Source organism: Nyctibius grandis, chromosome 6 (genome assembly GCF_013368605.1).
Source record: "Nyctibius grandis isolate bNycGra1 chromosome 6, bNycGra1.pri, whole genome shotgun sequence".
Classification (NCBI taxonomy): domain Eukaryota; kingdom Metazoa; phylum Chordata; class Aves; order Nyctibiiformes; family Nyctibiidae; genus Nyctibius; species Nyctibius grandis.
The window spans coordinates 84,378,457-84,402,275 of NC_090663.1; the positions used below are offsets into that span (position 1 = coordinate 84,378,457).

Consider the following 23,819-nt stretch of genomic DNA (forward strand, 5'->3'; position numbering starts at 1 on the left):
GGAGGTTTAGAAATGGCCAAAGATCAGGATCTCGGCTGAGACTTGGATGTAAAATTACCTGTGCTCAACTTACACTTTGTCTCTCCTTCCAAGATTTTGTGAAGGGTAAGAGGAAATTCCTCCTCTTCCCTCGTGTATTTAGAGTTGATACTACAGTGGACTAAGCCGCAGGGGAAAAGAAACTGACTTTAAAAAAGGGACTTTATTACTCTTTTACCGTTACTGCTACAGTTTACAGTGGGAGGCATGGCCAAAAAGCCCCTGTACACTGCGCTGGGCATTCTCCAAAGGCAATAAGAAGTCCATCCGTTGACATGAGGGTACAACAGGGCAGCGTGGTGCTGGTTGAACACCCTTTGAGCGCTCGCCAGGCCAGAATAAAATCACTTGGAACCATTTAACTGACTAAATGTGCTGGCTGTGTTCAGCACCATCAGAAACCTTCCTACTCATTATTTATATGGCACTATAGATTAGCATAGTACTTCACAGAAATAAATACCAGAAGTGAAGCCCCGTATCTCAGGCAGGCAGGGCAATGGCCGAAGCCCTGCTCGCCTCGCTGGGTGTGGCGAGGGGTCTGCACCAGCACTGGGAATTACACCATTTATATAACGCACTGGGTGAAAAAGGGCTTAAGAGGGAATGTAAATCTGTGAGGGCTGACAGCTGCTCATTGATCCAGGGGCTGCTTAACAGCTACTCAAATCAGTTTTGGCGTGGGGTAAATAGTACGAGTGATTTCAAAATCCCATTAAGGATTTGACTAACTTTAACCCTTAAACTCTTTTCCAAACCTAGCCAGTAAGTCAATAATGTGAATTCTTTATAATTCCTACACTATAGTATTAAAGAATTTTCTATTAAAATTCTGTTATAAGCACGTGAAGTGGCTGAAATCCTCACCACACAGAAACCAATGACTCAGTTTCACTGGGTTTATAAATTCCTCACCCCGTTGTGTTTTAAGAAGTGCAGATACAGCTGATTCGATTGTCCCCATTATGGCAGAAATTTGTGCTCCAAACTGAAAGCTGAAACTAAGGAAACCTGGAGTCCTGGTCCTGCAGTGACCCTGTCAGTGATGTCAGGCTAGACATCACTTTTGTTTTATTTCAGTTTTCCTATCAGAAAACCAGTGACTAGCTATTTCACACAATCCTTATGACAGTTACTGTGGTTATTACGATCTCATGGTAGTCCTGTGCTGGCTTTGAAGATTGCCCAGACCACAACAGGCACTGTCAGATTTCAGGGAGGGAGCAAGAGCGCGAAGAGGCAATCAAAAAATCACATCCTGACAGCAGCTGCGTGCAGTGGAAAGAACCTTTGCTGAGAATAGTCTTTGCTTTTTTCTCTACAAACTTCCAGCTGGAAATGAAGAGCAGAACTACTACTTTGTAGTCCTCCAACTTGCCACAGACCACCAGCAAACTGCTGCACAGAACAGCTTAGGAATGAACCTCGGGGCTATATAACTGCAAAAGTATTAAGGACAGTTGTTAGGAACAAAACTAAATAAATGCATTAAAAGACTTCTTGGTATTACTAACAATCATGGACCATAGAAGCCTGAGAAAACTGCCTTGAAGGGAAAAATACAGGGAAAATTTTCATCAGATCTTAAAATAATTTTGGTTGGAAAGGGCTTCTCCTGATGCTCTTGGACATGTCCAGCAGCTTCTGGGAAGGTCCCTGAAACACCTGCAAGAGTCAGGAATTTGGTTCAGTTTGGTAGAAAGAACAGTTAGAGCTGTTATAAGGACGTTGTGACAATTTGAGTTTTCAAGCTAAATGATGTCTGTGTGTCACAAAGTATTAGGATTTTCCTCCACAACCAGATTTTACGTTTTCACCAGCTGTTCTCACAGACACTGGTCTCTTCTTTCCCAAACACCCTTCCTGTCTCTAACACTACTACTTGCAACGTGAGCAGCTTCTCGAATGAGAGGCACACGAACCAATGTTTGTTAGCCTGCCTTTAAGGTGGTGACCAGATATATAATGCTAGACACAGGACAAGGATCTGTGCATTAATTCCTGTAATCAATCCTTTTTTTGGTTTGACTGAAGTTTCCACTCTGTATTTTCAAAGAAGGGGATCACCAATCCCCTCTACGTGCATTTGCACACACACAAACATGCAGTTACATATATTTCTGTCTCGCTACAAACAGCCCCTAACATTGATCACATTTGCCTCACTTTCCCCAATAAAAAATACGAGATCAGTTTTTGTTGGCTCAATTAATCTGGCATCTGCCCTCTGCACCCCATAACTCATTGCACATGCAAAGAAGGGCTCATACTTTGGCAGGAGTATTGATCCACACAGACCTTTGGGTTCGGAGTAAAGCCTCTTTAATTACTTTGGCTGACTTTCAGGGTGGGTTTTGTGTTTTGTTGTCGGGTTTAATTTTAACAGTGTCTTGGGAAGACTAGCACCAAGCTTTAGCGTTGTTATCACTTAGCTTAGATTTGGAGTTTTGGATGCCAGAGAAACACCTTCTACCTCAGCCTGGCCTGCCCGTGCTTGGCATCAAAATCAGAAAAAAGCCATTCTTTTACCTTCTCCAAGGATTTGATAACCTCTACACTTTCCTTAGCCAGAGGTGTTTTGACCTTTAATTAAAAGGAAAATTTGTTGTCTTCCATTCAGAAGGCAGCAAATAATGAACTCATTAACATGAGGTTAGTGTTCAGGCCTTAGAGCAATAAGAGTCGAAGCCTCATTAGCAGCTAACAATCCAGAACACAGCACATAAATAAACCTAACATGGCAGAGCAAAATGCCTCGGTGCATTAAATTTGAGCAGAATCAAATGTTTACAGTCGATGATGTCTAGGGCATGAAGTTTTAATGTACTTAATAAAGGAAAGCAAATTGCTTCCTATTAGGCATGAAATGTTACTGCAGAAATTGCCCCAAAAAGTTTATTATGTAAATGAAGGACAGAGTTATAATTAACAAGGACATAGCAGGAAAATATCACTTCTTCTTAATAGATGCACCAATTATGAAGAATAAAGGCACTGCAACTTCAAATCTACAGAAGGTAATTATACGGCTTAATGTAAAAGACTGCTGAATGTAAATGCAACATAAAGAAGAAACCTTATCTTGTGGATGTCACAGAGAGAAGCCTTAGTGACAAAGTAGAGAGTCAATAAAATGAAACCCGTGAGTTTTGAGAGATTCCAGGCAATGAAGGTTTCATATTTGAAAGAACAGCTTGGATTACCTTAAAAAACAACGCACTTTGCTTGGCCTGGCACTGAGAGATGGCTGTTTGTCCACATGCAGGTGTGCTCCATGGTTCTTTCCTCAGAGAACGACAATTATTTAGCACGATCTATTTAACTGTCCAAAAATAAAACAACAGTGAGTTCCAGCTGTTGATTTAACACACCACTACGAGTTCAATAGGAATGCTAATTGTGTTTTCACATGCAAGTAGCTTTCCTCCACTTGCAACTCTTTTAAGCCCCAGTGCTCAGAGAAAAAAAAGTAATCCCACTGTCTGGCTCTGAGGAAAAGACACACACTGGCAGAGAGAACTTAAATAACGTGGGCAGGTGAAATACCCAGGAGGAAAATCTTCTCTACAAAATAAGATTTGTCATGCCTTTTGTTTAAAATCCATATGCCTCTCTATGAATTTCCCTTCTGCTGAAGCTGTGGGCAGTGCCTACCATTTCTTCTTCAGCGAAGGCGAAGGCCCGAGGTCAGCATGCAATGGGGATGGGATGGGGACAGGTGAGCCCCCAGGGAAGGAGGGCTGCCCAGGGGAGCTGGGGACAGCACAGCAGGACCAGGCAGAGCGTGATTAGCCGTGTTTGCACCTGGTGTTAGGTGGGATCTCCAGCTGTTAAAATTCACCAGCCCCTTCTCCATCCTGCCAAACTTCAGATCAAAATAAATACCATCCACCTTGCGTGAAGGCTGCGCAAGTCCCAGGAAGGTTTCTGGCTCTGGATGCCAGCGATGCACAGCTCCTCCACCCAGGAGCTGGAGGACAGCCCAAGCAGCAGTGTCTGCAGCTGCCCTCCCAGGCAAACAAGCAGGGGTTCATCCACCCGGCAGAGCCCGAGAAAGGGGATGGAAGAAAGTTGTCTGCTCTTCTCCTGCCACAGCACCTGTCTGTGCTGCGTGCTGTTGAGGTCTGTACCTGCACGAGATGAAAGTTCTCATTATCTACTGTGCAAAATTACCAGTGAAGGCAGTATGAGTCATTAGCAATTTTGTTTGAATATATGTTTATTAAAAATAGGGAAGGCAGACCCTAATTACCTAAACAGAGACTGTTTTTTATGTGAAGGATGTGAAAGACGTTAACCCCCCCTCTACAAACAGGCAAGTAGTGACAAAACACATTTGGACTGACTTAGCTGACATTATATTCTTAAGTATTAAAATAAGGTGAGGTCATGAAAATGAAGTTTAGCCGTATATTAGAGAAATTAATATGCATATATGGAAATTGCAATAAAAGAAGTGTTTAGGACCAAGCCAAATCCAGTTCGAGTGACAGGTTTGCCCTTTAGACAGAGAAAAATGCTCGACACGCTGCAGGTTACAGGATTTACATCTTAATCCTCGCTCTGTGTTTTTAATGAGACCTCACTGGGCTGGAAGGCTTCTGCCGATCCCGCAGTTCTGTCATCTTATTGAGACGTGAGTGTGAGGGAAACGAGAGAGAAAAACCAAAGTGATACAATGATGGTTGTTTCGTGTACCTTCTTGTACTGTATGTTAAGTGATGATAATTTCCCAAGACATTCTTTCCTCAAAGGAAAACTGAATTGATCTTGCTCAGCCCATCAGTCTTTCTCAATATATATAAAATGCTCTAGATAGCTTGGAAAATTATGTTCTAAAATATAATGACTCAGATTCTATGCTTGTAACTTTAATGGTGTCAATTTAGTGCCAGTTTTTACCAGCTGGGGATTTTCCTCAATGTCTTAGCTAACAGTCGTGTTGATCTCTAAGGTTTTACATTTTAGTGAATATTTAGTTGTTATATATTATGTAAATATAGTCCCACATGTGAAATTGTCACAGGATTGAAATGATCAACTTATTAAATATCTGGCAAGAAAGGCTGGAACCCGTACTGCTCTCTTAATATTTAATGCTAAAGCACAAGACGTCCTGCCATTAGATTACTTTATTTCCTTTAGCAAGGAAAGGAATTTGCTTGGTGACTGTTGTAGCCCATAACCACTATCTTTGTTTTACATCCTCCTTAACACCCAATAAATGTTTCTATTTAAAAAATGAAGGCAGATGCACACTGTCTGACAATCTTTTGTATTACACTCCCGAGCTGCCTGGCACCTGAATGACGCCTCTTGAGAAGGTGGCTGTTAGCGAATGATGCTTCAAAAGAGGCTTGTGCTCCAACATCCACGGTGCCCAAATACCTGTGTAATTAGGAGGCAGTCAGTAACTTTAAGAAGTTAATGTCCCACAGCAAATGCTGACAGTAGCTGATAGCACCTCCCAGCCCATTGCAGTGCAAAGGAAATAGGATAAATCACGAGACCACACAAACCTGACATTAGTTTGGCTCTGCTCTGGACTAGGACTGCACAGGCCATCAGTCTGCATCTCAGCTGCTTAAACCCTGCTTTCATCACTTACGCTGGACTGGCGATACTTTTGGTTTATGGTCACAAGCAGGTTTTGTTGTTGTTTTTTAAATTAGACCAGGGGGTTGAACAAAAAGGTAAAACTATTTTCCTGTAATGTTAAGTGGAATTACTAATGACCATACAAAATGTAATTTTTTCAAATGAAAGGAAAGATTAGCTGGACTCGGACTGTGCGTAAACCACTGCATCAATTTTGTCTTCGAACTGTGCAAGAACATGAACGTTCGATCAATAGAAATGTTATTAATAGATAATGGGAAAAGTTATCAAGAGTCACATAATGGAGACACAGAAAATTGATGAAAATAGAGCTTATAACCCATTCAACATTGGCAAGACCAATGGCGAGATAAATGCACTATCCATCTCACGTATGTAGCACGTCCAGACGACGTGGGCTGGTGACTGAAAGCGGGCAGGTATCTGTGCAGCAAGGGTTATCTGTAGAAGCAGTGCAGAGCTGACAGCAGTAAATGTAGAGAGCTCACACAGGCTGCACCATCTTTGCTCTTTCTCTAGTGGTTGGAAATATGTCCAAGAAAAAATGGATAGGTGACCAAGGCTACATCTATTTCTTCTGTAAGCAATACCCTTTCCCTCCATTTCTTTTAGATTGGTCTTACGTTTTGCTTGGAAGAGAGAATAAAAATAAACAGGGATTTAATTTCTGACAGGGACATTACTTCTACCATAGGTCAAAACTGGAGTTTTGCTCACTCACACTTAAGCCTGAATTTGGTATTCAGACACAATCAGAAATGTTTCTGCAGGTAAGTAAATCCCAACGCCTCCACATCTGGACGGCAAGTAGTATTCCTAATTTTACTTGGGGTTTTAAGCACGTTTTATCCAGATTCATTAGTAGCCCAAAGCATGTGTGACTTAGTGATTTAGTATACCGCTGCCTCCAAAGGGCTGGATTCAAGTTCTGCCACGGATCACTTCCGTCACTGCTGTTTCTAGCAAGGCTGGGGAAAAAAAACCCCACATATCGCGTCCGAGCCTTACGAAACAGCCCTCCTCCACCCCCCCATCCCAGTCGATATCACGGGCCTGAAGTTACTCAACTTTTGAGTTGCTGAAACTTTGCATTTACATCTGTAAATTTATGCATTGTTTTAATTTATGTAAATAAATACTACTGCCATCCTCTAGAAGGGAGACAACATGTGTGCTGAGGAAGTGAAGTTTTTATTTCCTAATTCTGCTATGTGAACATGAAAAAGGAGAACAAACCACAGTAACTGCTCTCAAAGAACCAAAACTGCAGCCTAATAGAATTTGAGGCTTGAAAAATAGACCTGAATATAAATTGCTGAAGTAGCTGACAGAAGTTTTTTTCCTTTGGACTTCCATTAAATTGCGTAAGATTAAAAAAGGACACAAAAATATTTAGGCTATTATTCCAAAGGATTTGAGTGAAAATGTGTTTTGTTCCCTTTGGTGTTCTGAAACAATGAATCCTAGTGATTCCATTTGTATAAAACAGGTGAATTTTATTTTGTATGTTTCATTTGGACTTCAGATGAAAAACTCACCTAAAAGCTTGTCTAAAAGGTCAGTTCTGATGCACCTGACCTCATCCCATGCCATTTTGAAGCACTACACTGTTCTCTTCTGTCAGTATCCTGTAGTTTCATAGACTCGTTTGTTGTTTATTCTTCCATTAAAGATAAATGAAAGGTTAAGCAGATGATTAACTACATGGTTCATTTACTCGGATCTTTTCTTTGAAGCTATTACGAATCAGCAACTGAAAATTCTCAAAAGAGATTTAAGCGCAAGCACTCCTTGCTTGCCACTTTCTCACACCAATGAGCGTTCCCAACATTTCTCGTTATGAATTTGGCAGAGCAGGAAAATGGACTTCACCCGAGGTACTCATCTCATAGTAATATCAGTTCTTAACGGTTGAATTCTTTTAAAAATTAAATCTCAGGGTTCTTATTTCATGCAAAAGTAAAGAACAAGAAAGGTTGCTACTACTGCATTACTAACCAAACAGCTGTCAAAAAAAGTAGAGATTATCTTTGTACTACTAACAGAACACACATAATATCAGATCTTAAAATAATTAACTGAAAAAGCAGCAGAGCTCACTGTGACTAATCATTACTGTTTGGGAGACTCAGCTGATTGGCCTTGAAGCATTCAGTAACTTCTCCTTTAACTACTTTTTAAAAAAACATTTCAAAAGTACACTGTACTTACTGGATTGAGAACCACTGTGAAGAACAACTCTCCTCCCTGAATACTTTTGTCCAGTTCCTTTGGGCCTCCAGGATACTCTTTATAGAAAATTGTGTGGGTGAATAAGCCACAAGTTTGCCTAGGAAGCACCTGAATTTATTTAAAAAAAAAAAAAAAGATTCAAGAGAAATTCACAAAACAAAAAAGTTTGTATTTTTAATAAGATAATAAATGCCAGATAAGTAACACAACTGATAATGTTCTTTTGTGATAAATGCTGAGTAGATTTGGCATCACAACTTTGCCAAAAGTCAATAATGATCTCATTGAATTAATACACTGGCAGATCAATAAATAGTGCTTACTGAAAGAAACAACATTTTTATTATCAGTGAAATCCAAAAATTCATCACATTTTGTTTGAAGCTGGAGACTGATCTCAATCAGTAAGTTACAATTCAGCCACCTCCTCAAACTCATTTTGTCCATAACACCTGATCCTAAAACCAAGCATTTGAAGTCTGGTCATCAAAGATTTCTAAAATTTTAAAATCATTTGAAACATAATCTGAAATATTATCAGTCTATATTGTATCAATCAGTTCCACTTTTTATTTGAATGATAGCTTTGTTGTAAATTTAAACTGGAATATGAAAGCAATTTTTTTTTTTTTTGGCTTAGGCATCACCACCAAGAATAATTCGACACTGACACGTAATGAATTTTGCTGATAGTGTTCACCTTATAAGAAAGACTTGCTTCTTATTCAACTGTGCTAGTTTTGTAAGACCAGTTGCAATAAAAGTAGCATAAACAAAAGTATTTTTAAAAACATGCAAAGAACAAGTCTTTTGAATAGGAAGAACTAATAAATGCAGTTAGGTTTTCCCGTAGAACTTCAAAATATTTTCTATCAACTTCAGAAAATAATTTGCTGGAGAGCATTTCAATTATTTGTATTTTTTATGGAAAATCAACAGCTGAGTACTGATGTTCATGTGTAATTCTTAAGCTGGGATTGTTCTCAAACATTTTAGTCCAATTTAGAACATTTATTATATGACAACTTAAACTTTAAAGCATACAAATCCCTTACTTGACATAGACTGTAGTTCTGTAGATGCTCTTTATTTCTTGTAGTTTCATTTCCCAACATCTTTTTTGTAATGCACAGGATACTGTGACCACAGATCATAAATTCTATGTTGTCAGAGAATGTATGGAATTTGTGCGTCGGCTATAAACTTGCATATACTTTTCAAAAACCTTTGGATTTCACTGATGAAATATGAGAACAATTCTTCACAGAGGCAGGGATTGAAGCTGTACCGGATGGGAAATGCTCTGGCAAATCTTACACAACGATTTTATTACTGAATGTATTCATCTCTATAAGCCTGCAGATGGAAAATATTAATGCATTTGCCCTGGAGAACTGAAAGCTTGAGACTCCCAGAACAGGTGGTTTCATATGACTGTTCTTGGAAACAGATTTTTGGCCCCAGTGTCCTTGTGTTAAATCTCATGATGTGTCTTCAAATGACATGTTTTTACAAAAATTTATGAAAGAGATTTTTTGCAATTCTTAGAGTCAATCCATCTTCCTCAAATGCTTCACACCCCCGGAGCATATCCACAAACCCATTATTTCGCATGCAGCTATTGCTTCGAGGAGAACAAACTGTAGCTCAAATATTTATGGTGTCAATTTTTTCCCTGGATGTCTGGAGATCATTTTAGTTTGCTTCATCCCAAAACAGACCAAAACTTTTAAATATTATTATTTCGCTTAGATAAGTGGTATCCATGGGAACTTGAGGACAATACCAGAATTCTGTTATAAGCTAAACGGCAGCCTTGAGCTAAGGTACTTGATGCTCTAAAACTGCTTGTTGCACCCAGAGGTATAACACAGGACACAGACTATACACTACAGGATCTTTCCCATTCACCACTCTCCTACACGCTCCAAAAGAAAGTTACTCGAGAATATACCATCAAGTCTTTTGAAAAGTTGTTTTGAAACACTTCTCAGATAACCACGACGATACGTGAATCGGAAATAGCCTACGTCCCAGTGACCAGACGGTATTAGTGTAACGCCTTCTGTGTCGTTGGGTATAACCCCTTCTGGCAAACACTGCTGTCAGTGAACAACGCTGTGAATTATGTAATACAGAAAAACTGTGTGATTTGACTCGTGGCTGCCTTAACAGAGCAGTTTCATAGCCTGGAGGGGGGTGCGGTGTGCGTGTCTGCCTTCCCACCAGCCTTCTGAGTGTCTGCCCTGCACCCAGACTGAGCGCCTGGGCCCCCAGTCCAGCTGTGGGGTTAAGCCACAGTGCAAAGCTCAGTTTGCGTTTCTGTATGGCAGGAAGCAAAACAAGGACAACTGTGCACCGTTCACGTGGAAGAAAAAAGTATTTATGCACCAAGATCCAGATTCTCAGATCGCATAAATGGGCAAAACACTTTTGCAGTTAATGGTACTATGCAAATTTAAAACCTGCTAAAAATCTAACCCATAATATTCTGTTAAAAGATGCAAAGTTGATTTTTCCTTGAGATCTCTGAACCAGTATTAACAGTAGGACTAGAACAGTTAACAGCCTGTTAACTGCTAACAGCGGGGTGCCTGGAGGCCACCTTCATCAGCAGTAACATCACCAGCAACAGACTGACTTTAATTAACAAGATACTGTCAAATATATCTTGCTACTTATGCACAGCAATATGTGCTTCTCACAATGTGAACTTTCAGGATACCGTGCTTTTCCACTTACAAATAAATTGTTCATAAAATGGTAGAGTGGTTGTAATATGAACATCATAAATACAACTCACCATGATATTTTTGTGGATGAAGCCTCGTCTATACCTTGCAGGCTTCAGATGTGGGTATTCTTCTGTGCTGGTAACTCTGATATTCCAGACCTTTTTCCAGGCGTCATAAAGTTGAACATGTACTGGATAGACTCCAGAATGGTGTGGAGCCACTGCATAGCCCAGATCAGTTGGAATACCGTGTTCCTGAAATATAACAGAACAATGACTGCTTTCAAAAATGTAAGAAACTTGATGTTTTGGTATTTCTCAAATCTGTTGTTTGTGAGAGATCAATAATGGGTCTGAAATGCAAATAATGGTGATATCAAAATATGCTGATATGTAAGGGAGATAAGGCAGCATGGTGAAGATGAAATGCAGGATTTTAATACAAAAGCCTTTTTGATAAGAATTTTTATGAGTATGTAGGGAAGAGTGATATAGATGTATTTTACACTGATTTCTTCGATCTACATTAAACAGAAAGCTGCACTCTTTCAAGTTCTTGCAAGGAAGTTGCTCACAAACTAAGAACTCAGAGAGAAAATTACTGGCACATATTCAACACAACAAGTAGCATTTGACAGTTACAATAACAAAAATGTGATCTCCACTACATGTCCCTACACAATTACTTGGATTGTTAGCTGAATTTCACAGAAAGTCACTGCATTTCCCCTCTAGTCCACTGGAAACATAAAACCATATTCAAAAAACAGCTTAACCATTTCAGGGTCATTTTACAAGAGAAGAAAAGAAAACCACTTGTAAAATTCTGAGGATAATAGGCAGATTGTTGTAGACTAACCCCTTTTGTAGAGCATCTTCTATTTTTGCAGACTCCTGTCATTTAACTTGTTAAAACACACTGACCTTGCCGGTATTACCTTCTCTTGACATTCAACATATTTTCTTTCCAGTTTCTGGTTTCCAACACACTCTAATGAATTTTGACACCCTTTCTCCTTTCTTCCAGGTTACTTTTCGAAGGAACAGTATAGAGCAGATATTTCTTTGATAGTCTGATTAGCAGAATACACTCTCCATAAGATGTTGTTGTGTTGCAATGACTTAGGAAAACTGCCTTTGCACAACCTTTGAATCTTAGGAGTTTTTTATATTGTTTGTATTTGTATGGTCACCTTCACCATATTTTCTAATCATACTTTGTGTGCAAAAGTAAGAGTTGGTTGATACGTGAGTCTTTTCCTTTGAATAACTGTTTACTAAGAAATAGGAAAAACTCCAAGTCTCATGTCAAAGAAAAATGGGTGCGTGGCCCTAGTAAAATCATCTTTCTTCATCTTTTCTGGAGGAAGACTGGACTACTGCAGGAAAGCTAATGTACTGGACTTAAAAAGCTTAAATAGTCAAGATTCAGTATTGGATGTTATCGATCATAATTTAAATATGACAATTTTACTTAACAGCTCAAAACAAAGCAAAGGCACAAAAGGCAGCATTTGTTTCTGCTCTGGAAGAACATGAGAAATAAGACTTTAAAGATGTGAAGCCTGCAAGGGAAGAAAGCTATTTTCTCCCCATTAAAGGGCTACTTTGAACCTAGTGTAATGGAGTGTGTTACTGACAGGTAGGGTTTAATCACTGCTGAGAACCTTAATTTTTCTATATTTAAAAAACTGGTGAAATTATTGTTTCCCTTTAGCAATTTATGGCACAGTTAATGGGGCATAAGATTTGACCACCCTCAGGCTGGTGCAGCTTTTGGAATTCTTGTAACGCCGTACCGCGCCTGGGTAAGGTCCAAACACCCCGTCAGCAACCCCGCTGCAGCCAGGGAGCGCGTCGTCTACTGGTTTACAGCTGGGGTGCACTATGTGTCATCTGCCAAAGTAGGAATGAGTAAGATCTGGCCTATTGGTTTTACTGCATGGGGAGATAAAGAATGGATACACCGTCAGTTGCACTGCTTTACACTGTTTCATTCCATTGCAGATATTTCAATTCCTCTTCCTTTTATCTTTTCTGCTTCCCTTAAGCATGCATAAACATCAGAGAGGAAAATCTTTACAGAACATGTAAGAAATTGCATCCTCTAATGTCCCATTTAACCTCCATTCAGCTGTAAACAAATGTCTGATTTTTAAGGGTTTTTCCCTCAAGTTTTACAATATGCAGTAATACATATGTAATTAAAATCTTTCATTCTAATTATGAGCCTTATCACCTTCAATGTATCAGTCTCCATTATTTCTTAGTGACTGTCATTCCCAAGTTGGGCATTTCACACACAATATACACATTCAGTTTGATAATGCATGAGGCATCAGCAATTTCAGCCTCTTTCCAAAAAGCAGGATACTTATCTTTGTTATTAATTTAAATGCTTTAAGCAAATGAAACATAATGAGCAGCTTCATGTCTATATGTCTATCCATAGCTTCAGATATGAAAAACATTTAATATAAGAAATCTGTAAGTAATAAGAGCATTTAAAGTAGTGAAGAAAATAGAAATTGATGAAGTTACCTAAAAAGGGATTGAATGTTAATTATTCTAATAACATACTCTAATGGTTACATACTGTAGACTAATCCCAGAGGATGTCTTAGGTCACACCAGAACTACAAGAACTAATTTAACTTCCAGTGGAGCTTGCAACAGTACACAGATGTAAAATTAGGCTGTTGGAGGAGTAGATGTATTTCAGAAACCAAGTTACGTTTGCTGACATACTCCAATAGATGCTTCTTTATGTCTTTACACTGGACCATTTCTTCAGACAAATAACATGTACTATGTCTGGCAGTTTGGTTTGGTTTTATTGTATGAAATTAACTGCAGAGAAAAGGTAAGTCTGTTTCTCTAGTATCCTCAGACCTAAAGATCTGGTTTTATTTTTTTCTTATATTCTCACTGAAACATTTTGTTTCAGAGCTTTGCTGTGAATAAATAATCAGTAAAGGCAATACTTTTCAAAACAAGTTTTTATAAAGCTGATCCAAAGGGAATATATAAGATGTAATTAGGTGTCACCGCAGAAAAGCGTCTTTGAAAATGTGGCATGCTTCATTAATCCTAACATGCAGTGCCTTCATAAAGTCATTTGACACATTTTGATGGGAGTATTTATTCTTTCAGAAAACTGAATTTTTTTCTAACCTAAACAATGGGTTATTTGGACAAAATTTTATTTAGTAAAACATTGTAATAGAAGAATATTTATCCATATTGACTTTCCAATATTGGAACATATTAATTCTTCATTCTGAAAGAATTTTTCCATTCAAAATTTTTCATAAAGTAACATAAAAAAAAGAAAATCAAACTTCAGCCAAGAAGGAAATCCAAACTGTAGAGAAATAGAATTTTCATAGCACAAAAGAGTGATTGCAAAAAGCACTTTATCAAAACTTTTTCTTCAATTCACTGAGGTTAAAACAAGTTCTACAAGGATTGATTTTCCAACAAAATAGGAATAATGGTTTCTGAATACCTAATTCAATATAAAATGCAAAAATGTAACTCACTAAGGCAAATTTTTTGTTGAGGATCATCTGCTCCACTAGTGACGATTCATTGTGGAAGAGGTGAGGCTGCATGTGACTCCACATATGGGGAAACCACCAAAACTCATCCACAGACCTCAACAAGAGGTCATCACCTTCATCTTCCTCCTCAGTGCCTGCAAAAAAAAAAACCAAAAACCCTCTCTGAAGTCGTCTCTACTTTTATTATATTCTTACAAATGTTTGAAAATAGAAGAAAGAAATTAGCATAATAAAATGTGACTATTTAAAGTACTGAGGATTTTAAATGTTTCGAAGTACCTAATATTCCTTTTCCTGAAGGAATTACAGCCAAGTAAAAGACTGAGAGCCCCATTTTCACGGCATCTCTACTGCACGATGCAACACTGTCCTCACATGCATGTGCTGTATCAGTAACATCAATAGCTAAGGGACAGAACTGGAGACACTGTATACAAGTCTCCAGTTAAACAAGACAGTTTAACACAGAGTACAAATGAAAATGTTGACAACTCTTTTCTGGTATTCCTTATCCAAACTAAATTCACTCCCCAATCAAACTTATTTTCCTTTCGTTATCTACGATGTGGGGAAGTATTTTTTTCCAGCAGCCTTTTCAAAATTATGCATAATACAACTTTTTTCTCTTCCCCCCCCTAATTCTTCCCTTTCTGATCATGGCCTACTCGGGAGTTCCCAGAAATCTGCATCTCTGAAGAGCCTTAAAGGGTGGCAGGAGCTCACCGAGCTCTTTCCCAGGCCCCAAGCCTGTCTTCTCAGACGCTCTCCCGCCAGCTCCTGGGGATGTGGGGCGGGGGACAGGCCCTGCGGCCATTTCTAACCAAGAGGAACCACTCGGGCCGCGGCGTACAGCCCTGCCGTGCTCCCACACCTCTCGTGCTGCAGCTACAGCAGTAAATAGGCCCGTGGTGGGGCCTGTCCTCTGCCCCCGAGCCGACTGGCCGCTCTGACGCCCCTAAATCCCCCCACAGCCGCTCCCCAGCGACCCGCTGGGACGGGCCAACCCAGTGGGGGCTGGCCGGGACCCCAAGCACTCCAGAGGCCATTTGCGTACCCGAGGGCAACGACAATGCGCTCTCGGTGCTCGGGCCCTCGGCTCTCTATAACCCACCCGCTGAGATGCAGCCTGGGTGCCTGACAGCACCTCGGGGATGGGAAGTGTCAGGGTCTAATTAGCTGGCGGACCAGGACACTCCCCTCACCCCCAAGCCCAGACATTTATCCTAGTCCCAGTGCACTTTTAATGACAGACTAGCCCTGTCAAGGACAGCCAAATTTAAATAACCCCTTAATGGGCTGCCGTATAAAGACTATACGAGCTGAACTTTGACAATCGATAGCTTAACACATCTTCACCTGTGCCTGCTTCCTGCCTACCTGATTGCTCCTACTCCCACCAACAATCAACACAACTTGACAAATCCTTTCTCTGTCTCAGCATTTTGAAACACCTATAGCCAAACGTTCAGCTCCAATGCTTTCTGCATCCACACGGCCATACTCTCACTAATCCTATATACCTTTTGCTTTTTCCTCTTCCCTTCAGCAAACCTTGTCTGACATACCTTCACTGTTGTGATTTTATTCCTCATTACCTCTGAGGGAACTACAGCAGTGAATGAAAAATGTGGGCAGACATATGTAATGATGTGGCAATATTTGTAGGATCATTAGATTTTAGGACTCTAAAGGGGCCCATGGGGCCCTGTGTGATGGTCACACGCTATCAAAGAAAGTGACAGGAGTGCCTAAAGGTCCTACGATAGCCAGATCAAGGAGAAGAAACCATATCAAGAAAGGAAGAAAGCCACAGCAAGTGATGGGCTGTAACAGAGACAGGCTCAACTCATTCAGTCTACAGCCAGTAACTGGGTCAGTTGGTGCCACAAACACGCAATATCTTTGCCAAATCCTGCTCAGCCAAAACCAGGAAACCCATGTGCACATTCCCCCCAAAGCATCTGAACTGTCAACTGAGGAATGGTTTGGAAAGCACCTCTGCCTGCTGAGACACTGGCAGGTGACAAACTTGGCAGTCAGGACCATTTTGCTGAGCCATTCTAGGCAAAAGAAAAGGGAGGAAGGGATGGAAATGGATGGAGCAAGTGAGCTCCTGAATGTGAAAAAGTTAAGGCATCTCTAGTCTCTCTGAACTGTGTAGGTGACACCTGGATTGCAGAGGTGGAACCTGGACATTTACCAAGTCTAGCTGAAGTCTACTGAGCCCAAGAGAGACCTGTGGAGGGACTGTGCAGCCCCAGCTGCTTCCCTCTCCAGCTGTTCAGCTTTAAATAACAGACTTCTTTTCCTGCCTCTTCCTCTCCTTAATATGACAAGTACTACTGACCAAGGTGCACAGCTGGACACAAACAGAGGTATGCTCATCCCTCTGCTGTGTTACATGCACAGCAGTTGAGCGTATTCAGGCTCTGTATATCTTTCCTTGGTTTTGAACAAATCTGGTTTTGGTTCCTAGTCTCAGCTAACATGTCACTTCACTTCCCTCTTTTCATATTAATATCCTTCAACTACAACATTATCTTGTGTTGTCTTTTGTCTCTCTCTTATGTCTGATGTCCTGTTTTGCGTGTGTGTCTTTTTCTTTCCGTTTGGCAGTAGAGAGGACCTTCTTTCCTCTATATCATCCTATTTAATACCTTATCTTTATTTCTCCCTATTTCTACAGTGGTTTAAGTATAAAATTACTGTAATGGGTAACATATATTGCTGTATCTCTACAGCAGAGATCAAACTATCCAAAAGGATAAACTGTGGTAGTTCAACAGATCCCTCAGTGAAGTCAATAGGAAATGTCATTTGATTGGTGGAATTTACCACTCAACAACAGGTTGAAAGGAACTGAATTTTAATAAAAGGGGAAGACAAATTCAATCTGTTCCACATTGGCACTTAATGCAGGCACCACAGCTTACTCGAATTATAGGTGCCTCATCCTGAGATGTTACAGCCCACCTAAATTCTCTGTGTGCTCAGGAAACGAATGCAGAGAAAAAAATCCAGTTCACCTATTCTACATGCCTCCCTCTCTCCATTTCCTGGGAAAGCTTCTATAGTAAGAGTCTGAGCTACTTCAAATGGAATTAAATTATAAAGAAACACTAATAGATGTTTTTATTCCACCCTCAGGACTCATTTTACTGTTATCCAATGGCACACATGTAACACACAAACTCTACAGAAATCTGCCATCCCAGGCTTGGACTGCTCCTTGCAAGGCCTTCTCCTGGCCCTGTGACTGCCCTTTCTGCATGTCCTGGCTTGCAGGAGGAGGAGAAACATTCCTCTTATTTAGGAAACTTTATAGTCTGACAGGACACTTTTCTGAAGGGCTTAGTCTTTCTCTTAGAAACTACAGGCTGGCTCTCCTATTTCCACGTCATTACTCTACTTATTGGGACTATTATGCAAAGAATAAGCACTACTTTTTTTTTTTTTTTTTTTAAATTTTTTTTAAGAGAAATGTTGCTGCAAAGAGGTGTTTACAGACTCTGCCTACATGGTTATTTCCAGACAGACTACAGCTCAAACAAAGGTTGATCTGGTATAATAACTTTAGGAGAAAAATTCCGTTCAGTAAATCACACAAACGTATGTCCCAAAGAACAATCTGATTTTTTAGTTATCCTATTATGAAGGAAACTCTTCTCTCTACTCAGACCCTTAGTCTTTGTCATTCCTACGTTCCTCATACTACAAAGAACACCATCAAAATTAAAGTGATTTCAGTATTTCATTCTTACCTGTGTGATAAAATTTCCCTGAAAATCCCAGGTTGAAAGTAAAATTTCTAATCTGAGCTCTTAAAAGATTCTGAGTGTCAAGCAGGGCCTGAAAAAGAAAAAAAAACAAACCCACCATATAAACGTATCTGTAGAAAATGACACCTGGCACAGAAATTTAATATAGCAATATAGATATTTTTACAGGCATGCATCTTTTTGATTGGTTTCGCTATTTAAAACCAGCTCTTTATATATGACAAAGTAGTAATGGATATTTTCATTACCATTTAAAGATTAAAGACAGCATGCCAACTCCATTGTTCTCCGCATAAAGACAACCAGCTATTAAACACTGTTTTACTCCCTGGTTCATGAAATAGGTAAACAAAGGCACATGCCAGAGAAAAGACCTTCCACTGATTACTCAGTAAACCTGGGACACAGCCAGCAATGAAATTCAGATCTCTTGTGCCCCCGACCACTGCTCCATTCACTGGGGTGAGAAGCCTCCATTAGTTATGTTTCTCTAGATCAGGTCAAGTACACACACAGCATTTTAGTCACATTTCAAAATTACTGGCAATAAAAAAAAATCCAGAAAGACAGAAAGAAGCTCTTCTACAAAGAACTTAAACCTAAATTCTCCCAAATTCAGACTCATTTCTCAGAGTTTGCATACTGGCTGCCAGCATACATGTGCTTGCACTAAATTAGTACAAACAAAAAAACAGCATGCAGGAAGAAAGGGGAAAGTTATTATTCATCAGATACAGCTTCACTCTTTGATTTCAATAAGCTTTTCTTGATTTGTTACTCCCAAGATTTACACATCACTTTCAGGAGTTATCTCCCAGACTCTTCACACTCTGCTGTCCTTCACTCTTTCAGTTTTCCAGGTGTAACAAAGAAAAACCCAGCTTTCCAATGCAAAACACAACTTGGCAAAGCAAGAAAAAAATGTAAGAACAAAAAGCCTCCTCTAAAATGAGACTTGGAGTGCACATTCCTCCAAATAGCCTGCCCTCAACTGAGCACTTGGCAGTTGGTAATTTAAGAACACACTGGGTTCTTTGGAGATTCGTGACACTCTACACAGCACACCAGAATTGTTCGGCCAGCTACAGCACCCACACTTGGAGACAGGCACTCATGCAGTACCTTTGAGAGAAAGGAAAATATTTATATGGCAGAGGTCATCAAAGAGTTCTCAAATAAATACACATTATAGCACAGTGATTTTAATAAAGTGATTAAGAGCAATACTATTGTCAGAAGTCAGTAACTCTAAGCATGTTATGAAAGGGGAATGTATTTAAAAGCACAAAAATATTAAAATCACTGGAGATTTTCAAAGGTTTAAAGGTCTAGTAGGCTCCCCACTCTCAAAATTCAAAGGTGATTCGGTGCCCTGAAAAATATGAGCCAGTAATTTTAATTACAGTTTCTTTGGACATTTTCATTATATGAGTAATTTGTCTACAATTATTTTTTTTAACCAGAATGCCAATGACAACAAAATGCTAACATGGAAGTCAAGTCCAGCTTTAGATACAGGCATAGCACAGTCAGGTTACAGTTCCTTAAATATGACCCATTTTACAGATGGAGGCAATACCCACCTCACCAAAGAAACTTCTGGGCATATGAGCTCTTCTTCAGGGCTTTTCCAGGGCTCACCTATATCGGTTCCAATCAAAGTACGATCTCCATCTGCAAACTCTGTCCCTCCATCTGCAAACCCTGCCAAGCCTGTTCCCTTACACTATCATACCTACAGCATTACAGTGACAAAATCAGGCAAAGGGTGACAATAGCAGGGGCTCCCCTGCGCACCAACCTCAAGAGAGGCCCAAGGCAGCAGGCCCAGCAGAGCTCCCCATTCCCAGTAAGAGGTGGGACCGCAGCTGGTGCATCTGCCCTGCTCTGTGCTCGCCTCTCCCAACGCTCTCTTGAGCATTTTCACCTGGCCGCATTGAGATACCACAGCACTGCCCGAAGCAGGAACACAGCCACTCTCCAGGCCTCTAGTATCCATCCTGTATCTGAGGCCCCAGCGAGCTCACCAAGCTTGTAGCTCTGGCTGGCCCAGGGAAGCTGGTGCTTGAGGGAGCTGATCTGCAGCAACAGGAGAGACAGGCATTTGTCCCTGTCCTGGGGGGTTCCAAGATTGAATTTTGCTGACATTGCTGGTGAACCATGAGTGGCTTCAACTCTGAGCAATCAGTAGTACTTGCCTTGTTCACCATTTCAGTGGACCAGAACATTATGCCTAAGCATATTCATTACACATATATTAATCACAAAACTAAATCTGTGAAAGAACTGTCACTTTTCTGCCTCCTGCTTCTTAAGGTCTGCTCAGATCTGGAAGGAACTTGCCTCTCCCACTGTCTGCTTCAGCAGTGTAGCTCCAGCAACAACAGTATAGGCGGTTTCAAAGAACAGTACTAGTAAGGTAAAGATCATCATCTTTCACCAGAAAGCCTGGAAAAAGTCCTGTGAACAAGAGACTTTCTAAAGGAATGAGTGAAATGAAGCACAGAGTGGAGATAATTGAAAACAAGCTCAAGACTTCTGAAGCAGAATATTAAGAGAAAAATCTTGCAACACTGTACCGAGGGCGTCTGCACAGGCTGAGAGTGCAAAGATCACTGAGCAGACTTCTCATGCTAATGAAAGGTAGCAAATCTGCAAAGGATTGATTACGAAAACCATCCTTGAGCTGCTGGGAACCTATTCAATGAAATAATTTTATCTTTGCACTGTTAAAAACGTAGGAGGCAAATGATACGGCTATACACTTCTTATGCTAACAGTACATATTGTCGAATTAAAGAGATCCTGAGTGCAGCTCAGCAGCAAGGTGGCATGAACGGGCTGCACAGTTCTTTCCCTTCTAATTCCGTTATGAACTGTGAGCATTTCTGAGTTGAAGGTCTTATCCTGCACCTTTCTAACACCTTCTCAGCTTGTCAGCTCCAGTCTAGTCTCAGCATGATGGAAAAACAGAATGGGAAAAATGAAAAGCAGCTGGAAATGCCAGAGAAAAACGACCTGGAAGGAGTTCTTTGCTGCACCTCCCCGGCACACTGCAGCTACAGGGCTGACAGGAGAGTCGCAGACCCCGGCTTTCAAATGGGAGGAGGGAGAAGGGAAGCGAATAGCCCATGACATTTCTATGATAATGCAACACACAGTTTAGGTCTTTGCTGGGAATTAATTTTGCTAGTGTAGTTACCACCTTCTCACCTCAACGACTGCCTGGTGGCTGCATTTTCTTTAGGCCAGCAGTCATGATAAGATACTCCAAATAACACACAACTCTAAAGGAAATCTGAAGTTCACCTTCTACAGAATGAACTCTGAAAGGGATGCTGTTGTTTTTTTGGCCACGTTACTCTCATTAAAATCAACAGGAGATCTTCTGCTAAAGCCTTGTGGTGGTGTTCAAAAATGTCCCACCTAATAGCGACGGTGCTCAGCTGCTCCGTCTGCAAAGAGGGAGGGCACAGACCTGCTGCGAACCACTGCCGGTACAGACAAGCTGAGATAACATTTGAGTTGTCACGCCTGTGATTATTTTCTGGGTGACTTGACATTTTACTCATCTTTCAGGTTCTAAAAACAAAATGTTAAAACTCTTGAAAAATATATAGCAGCAGATGGCAGGGCCTATTACTGTGAGTTTCTATCAGAAAGACAGAGAGAGAGCGAAGCAGGGGGAGGAAAAGCCTGAAATTTCATTTCTAAATGTTATTTTATATGCTGAAGGTAAGCTGGTAATATTTTCTGTATATTTTATGATTGGTTTATGAACCAGCCCCTCTGGGTATCTGTAAGAGATGTTATATAAATACACCAGCACTGCAGATTATATTTCAAAAACTGTTTAGTAAAGCCTTCATATGTTTATAAATAATTATTTAGTACATATGTTATATTTCCACTGGTACTATAAGGAAAATAAATTGCTGGCTGCATAATCACGTTCATGTACATAGCTACAATGGAGTACTTTCTTTTCAACTTTCCCTAAGCTCACACACTAGGTTTAGAAAATTCCTTGTGCCAGAAATCAAATGTGAGAATTCAGTATATGATAAAAGACCCCCTTCTTCACCAACAGTCCAAAATAATCCCAGAAAAAGGCCCTGTTACAATCCAAGGCATAGACAAAAGTTATCCCAACAGCAAAGCAACAGAGTTCTTTCAATCCTTGCATCTGACGAGTTTATAGTATAACAAAAGGAATATAAGAAACCACGTATGTTGGAAATAAAGCCAGATTCTCAGATGATTAATCAGCATCATCCCATCTAAGTTATTTCTATTTCATTTCTGATGAAACATCTCAGCAAATGTAAACTCCTGTAATTGCCAATGGGATCTCAACTGACTGAAAATTTAGGAGAAAATGGACTCTAAGAACACAAATGGAACAGAAGGAACCAAGAGAATTGTTCTTAAATTGAAATATGCAATGGAAATGTATGGAAATTCCTGCCTTTATATAGATGGCCTCCTCCTTTCTTGACAACCACGATGTTTAGCTCTTTTTATCAATTTTCATTGAGAAATATCAACTTTGTTTACAAAGGAAATAGTTTTATTTGTTTTTTCTCATCTTACAGACAGGACAAACAGAGGCACAGACAAACAACACAGGCTATCAAAAACTCTTGCTCAAGTACATCAGCAGTAAAGCCAAGCATAAAACTCATGTCACCAAACTTGCTTCCCATTTCTACAGCCAGGAAACCATCCTGCCTCTTGTCCTCAAACGGCTCCTTACATGATTTCCCTTTATAGTCTGTCACAGAGAAGTCACAAGTATCAACTTGTTTTTGGTAAACAGACAGCAGTAATTTCTTCAGCATCAACAAAAACAGTCAGACCCAAACATCTTGGCTGATCAAACAAATAAATCAAGAACACTCTGTTGAACTCCGCTTCACCAAAAAGGAACTATGACTTGTTTCTGTAGTCATACCAACGTATTGACAACTATTTTCCTACTCAAAAGCTGCTAAAGAACTTAGCCACTTGAAAAGCAAAATAGTACAAAGCGCTGTTAATTTTACTTGTGATCACATGGACTTTAACTAAATTGGCAAGCAGACAGACGTAGCCTCACAATGCTGCAGCGTTAGTATCTTAAACTTCACATCAGTCCATGCTTTCATGTCAGTAACAAAAGCAAGAAAGGTCAGCTTCATGATTTTCCAAAAAGCCTGTCTCCTCCCCCTTTCTTCAGGAAGCAGATCTCATCTCTCAACGCTTGCTTTACTATTTCATGTCTAACAACACTATCAAAGGAGCCATTAAATTAGGAATTACTTTGCTTTTGAGGAAAACATCTAATGCTGCACTGGCTCTTTAATAAAGGCAAGGACCTTCTGAAAAGGTAAAACAAATTAATAAGCAAGTGCAATGTGAAAGCACACAAGTTAAGCACATGAAGCCCCTTTATGGGAGCTCTTACGCAGAAGTAGCTTTAATTTTCTGTACTGTATTTCCTCTTTAGTTTAATCCCTGCAAGAGACGGAAGAAACAGAACTGAAGCCATTTTAACTTCTGATTGGAGTTGTTAATATAGGGGTTTAACGAGCTGTAACTGATGTGATGTCCTTTTACTTTGCGCTATTTGTGACGTCATTTTTTGCCTTTCCCGAGTCCATCCATGCTCTGAGAAGAGTCCTGCAAGTAGAGCTGCCTGCGCAGGTATATGCACACCACCTGCCTCCCTCAAACCTTCCCTTCTGGAGAACCTGACCTTTTCTAAAGTTTCTATCCACATTGCAAATTCACCTGCTTATAAGTTTTTTTTTTTTTAAAAAAAAAAAAAAAGAAAAAAAAAAGAGGGTTGGGGAGGAAATGGAAAAGAGAATT

General features: G+C 40.1%; 1 protein-coding gene across 1 annotated transcript in view; it reads right to left on the bottom strand.

Moving 5' to 3' along the window:
* LOC137665318 (bifunctional heparan sulfate N-deacetylase/N-sulfotransferase 3-like) overlaps nt 1–23,819 on the bottom strand; it is a 180,781-nt gene that overhangs the window by 139,268 nt on the left and 17,694 nt on the right. The window contains exons 2-5 of the mRNA XM_068404193.1: nt 17,949–18,036; nt 14,167–14,321; nt 10,694–10,879; nt 7,870–7,998 (exon numbers count right to left, since the gene is read on the bottom strand). Coding sequence (XP_068260294.1) covers nt 7,870–7,998; nt 10,694–10,879; nt 14,167–14,321; nt 17,949–18,036 — 558 coding nt within the window. The remainder of the gene's footprint in view (nt 1–7,869; nt 7,999–10,693; nt 10,880–14,166; nt 14,322–17,948; nt 18,037–23,819) is intronic.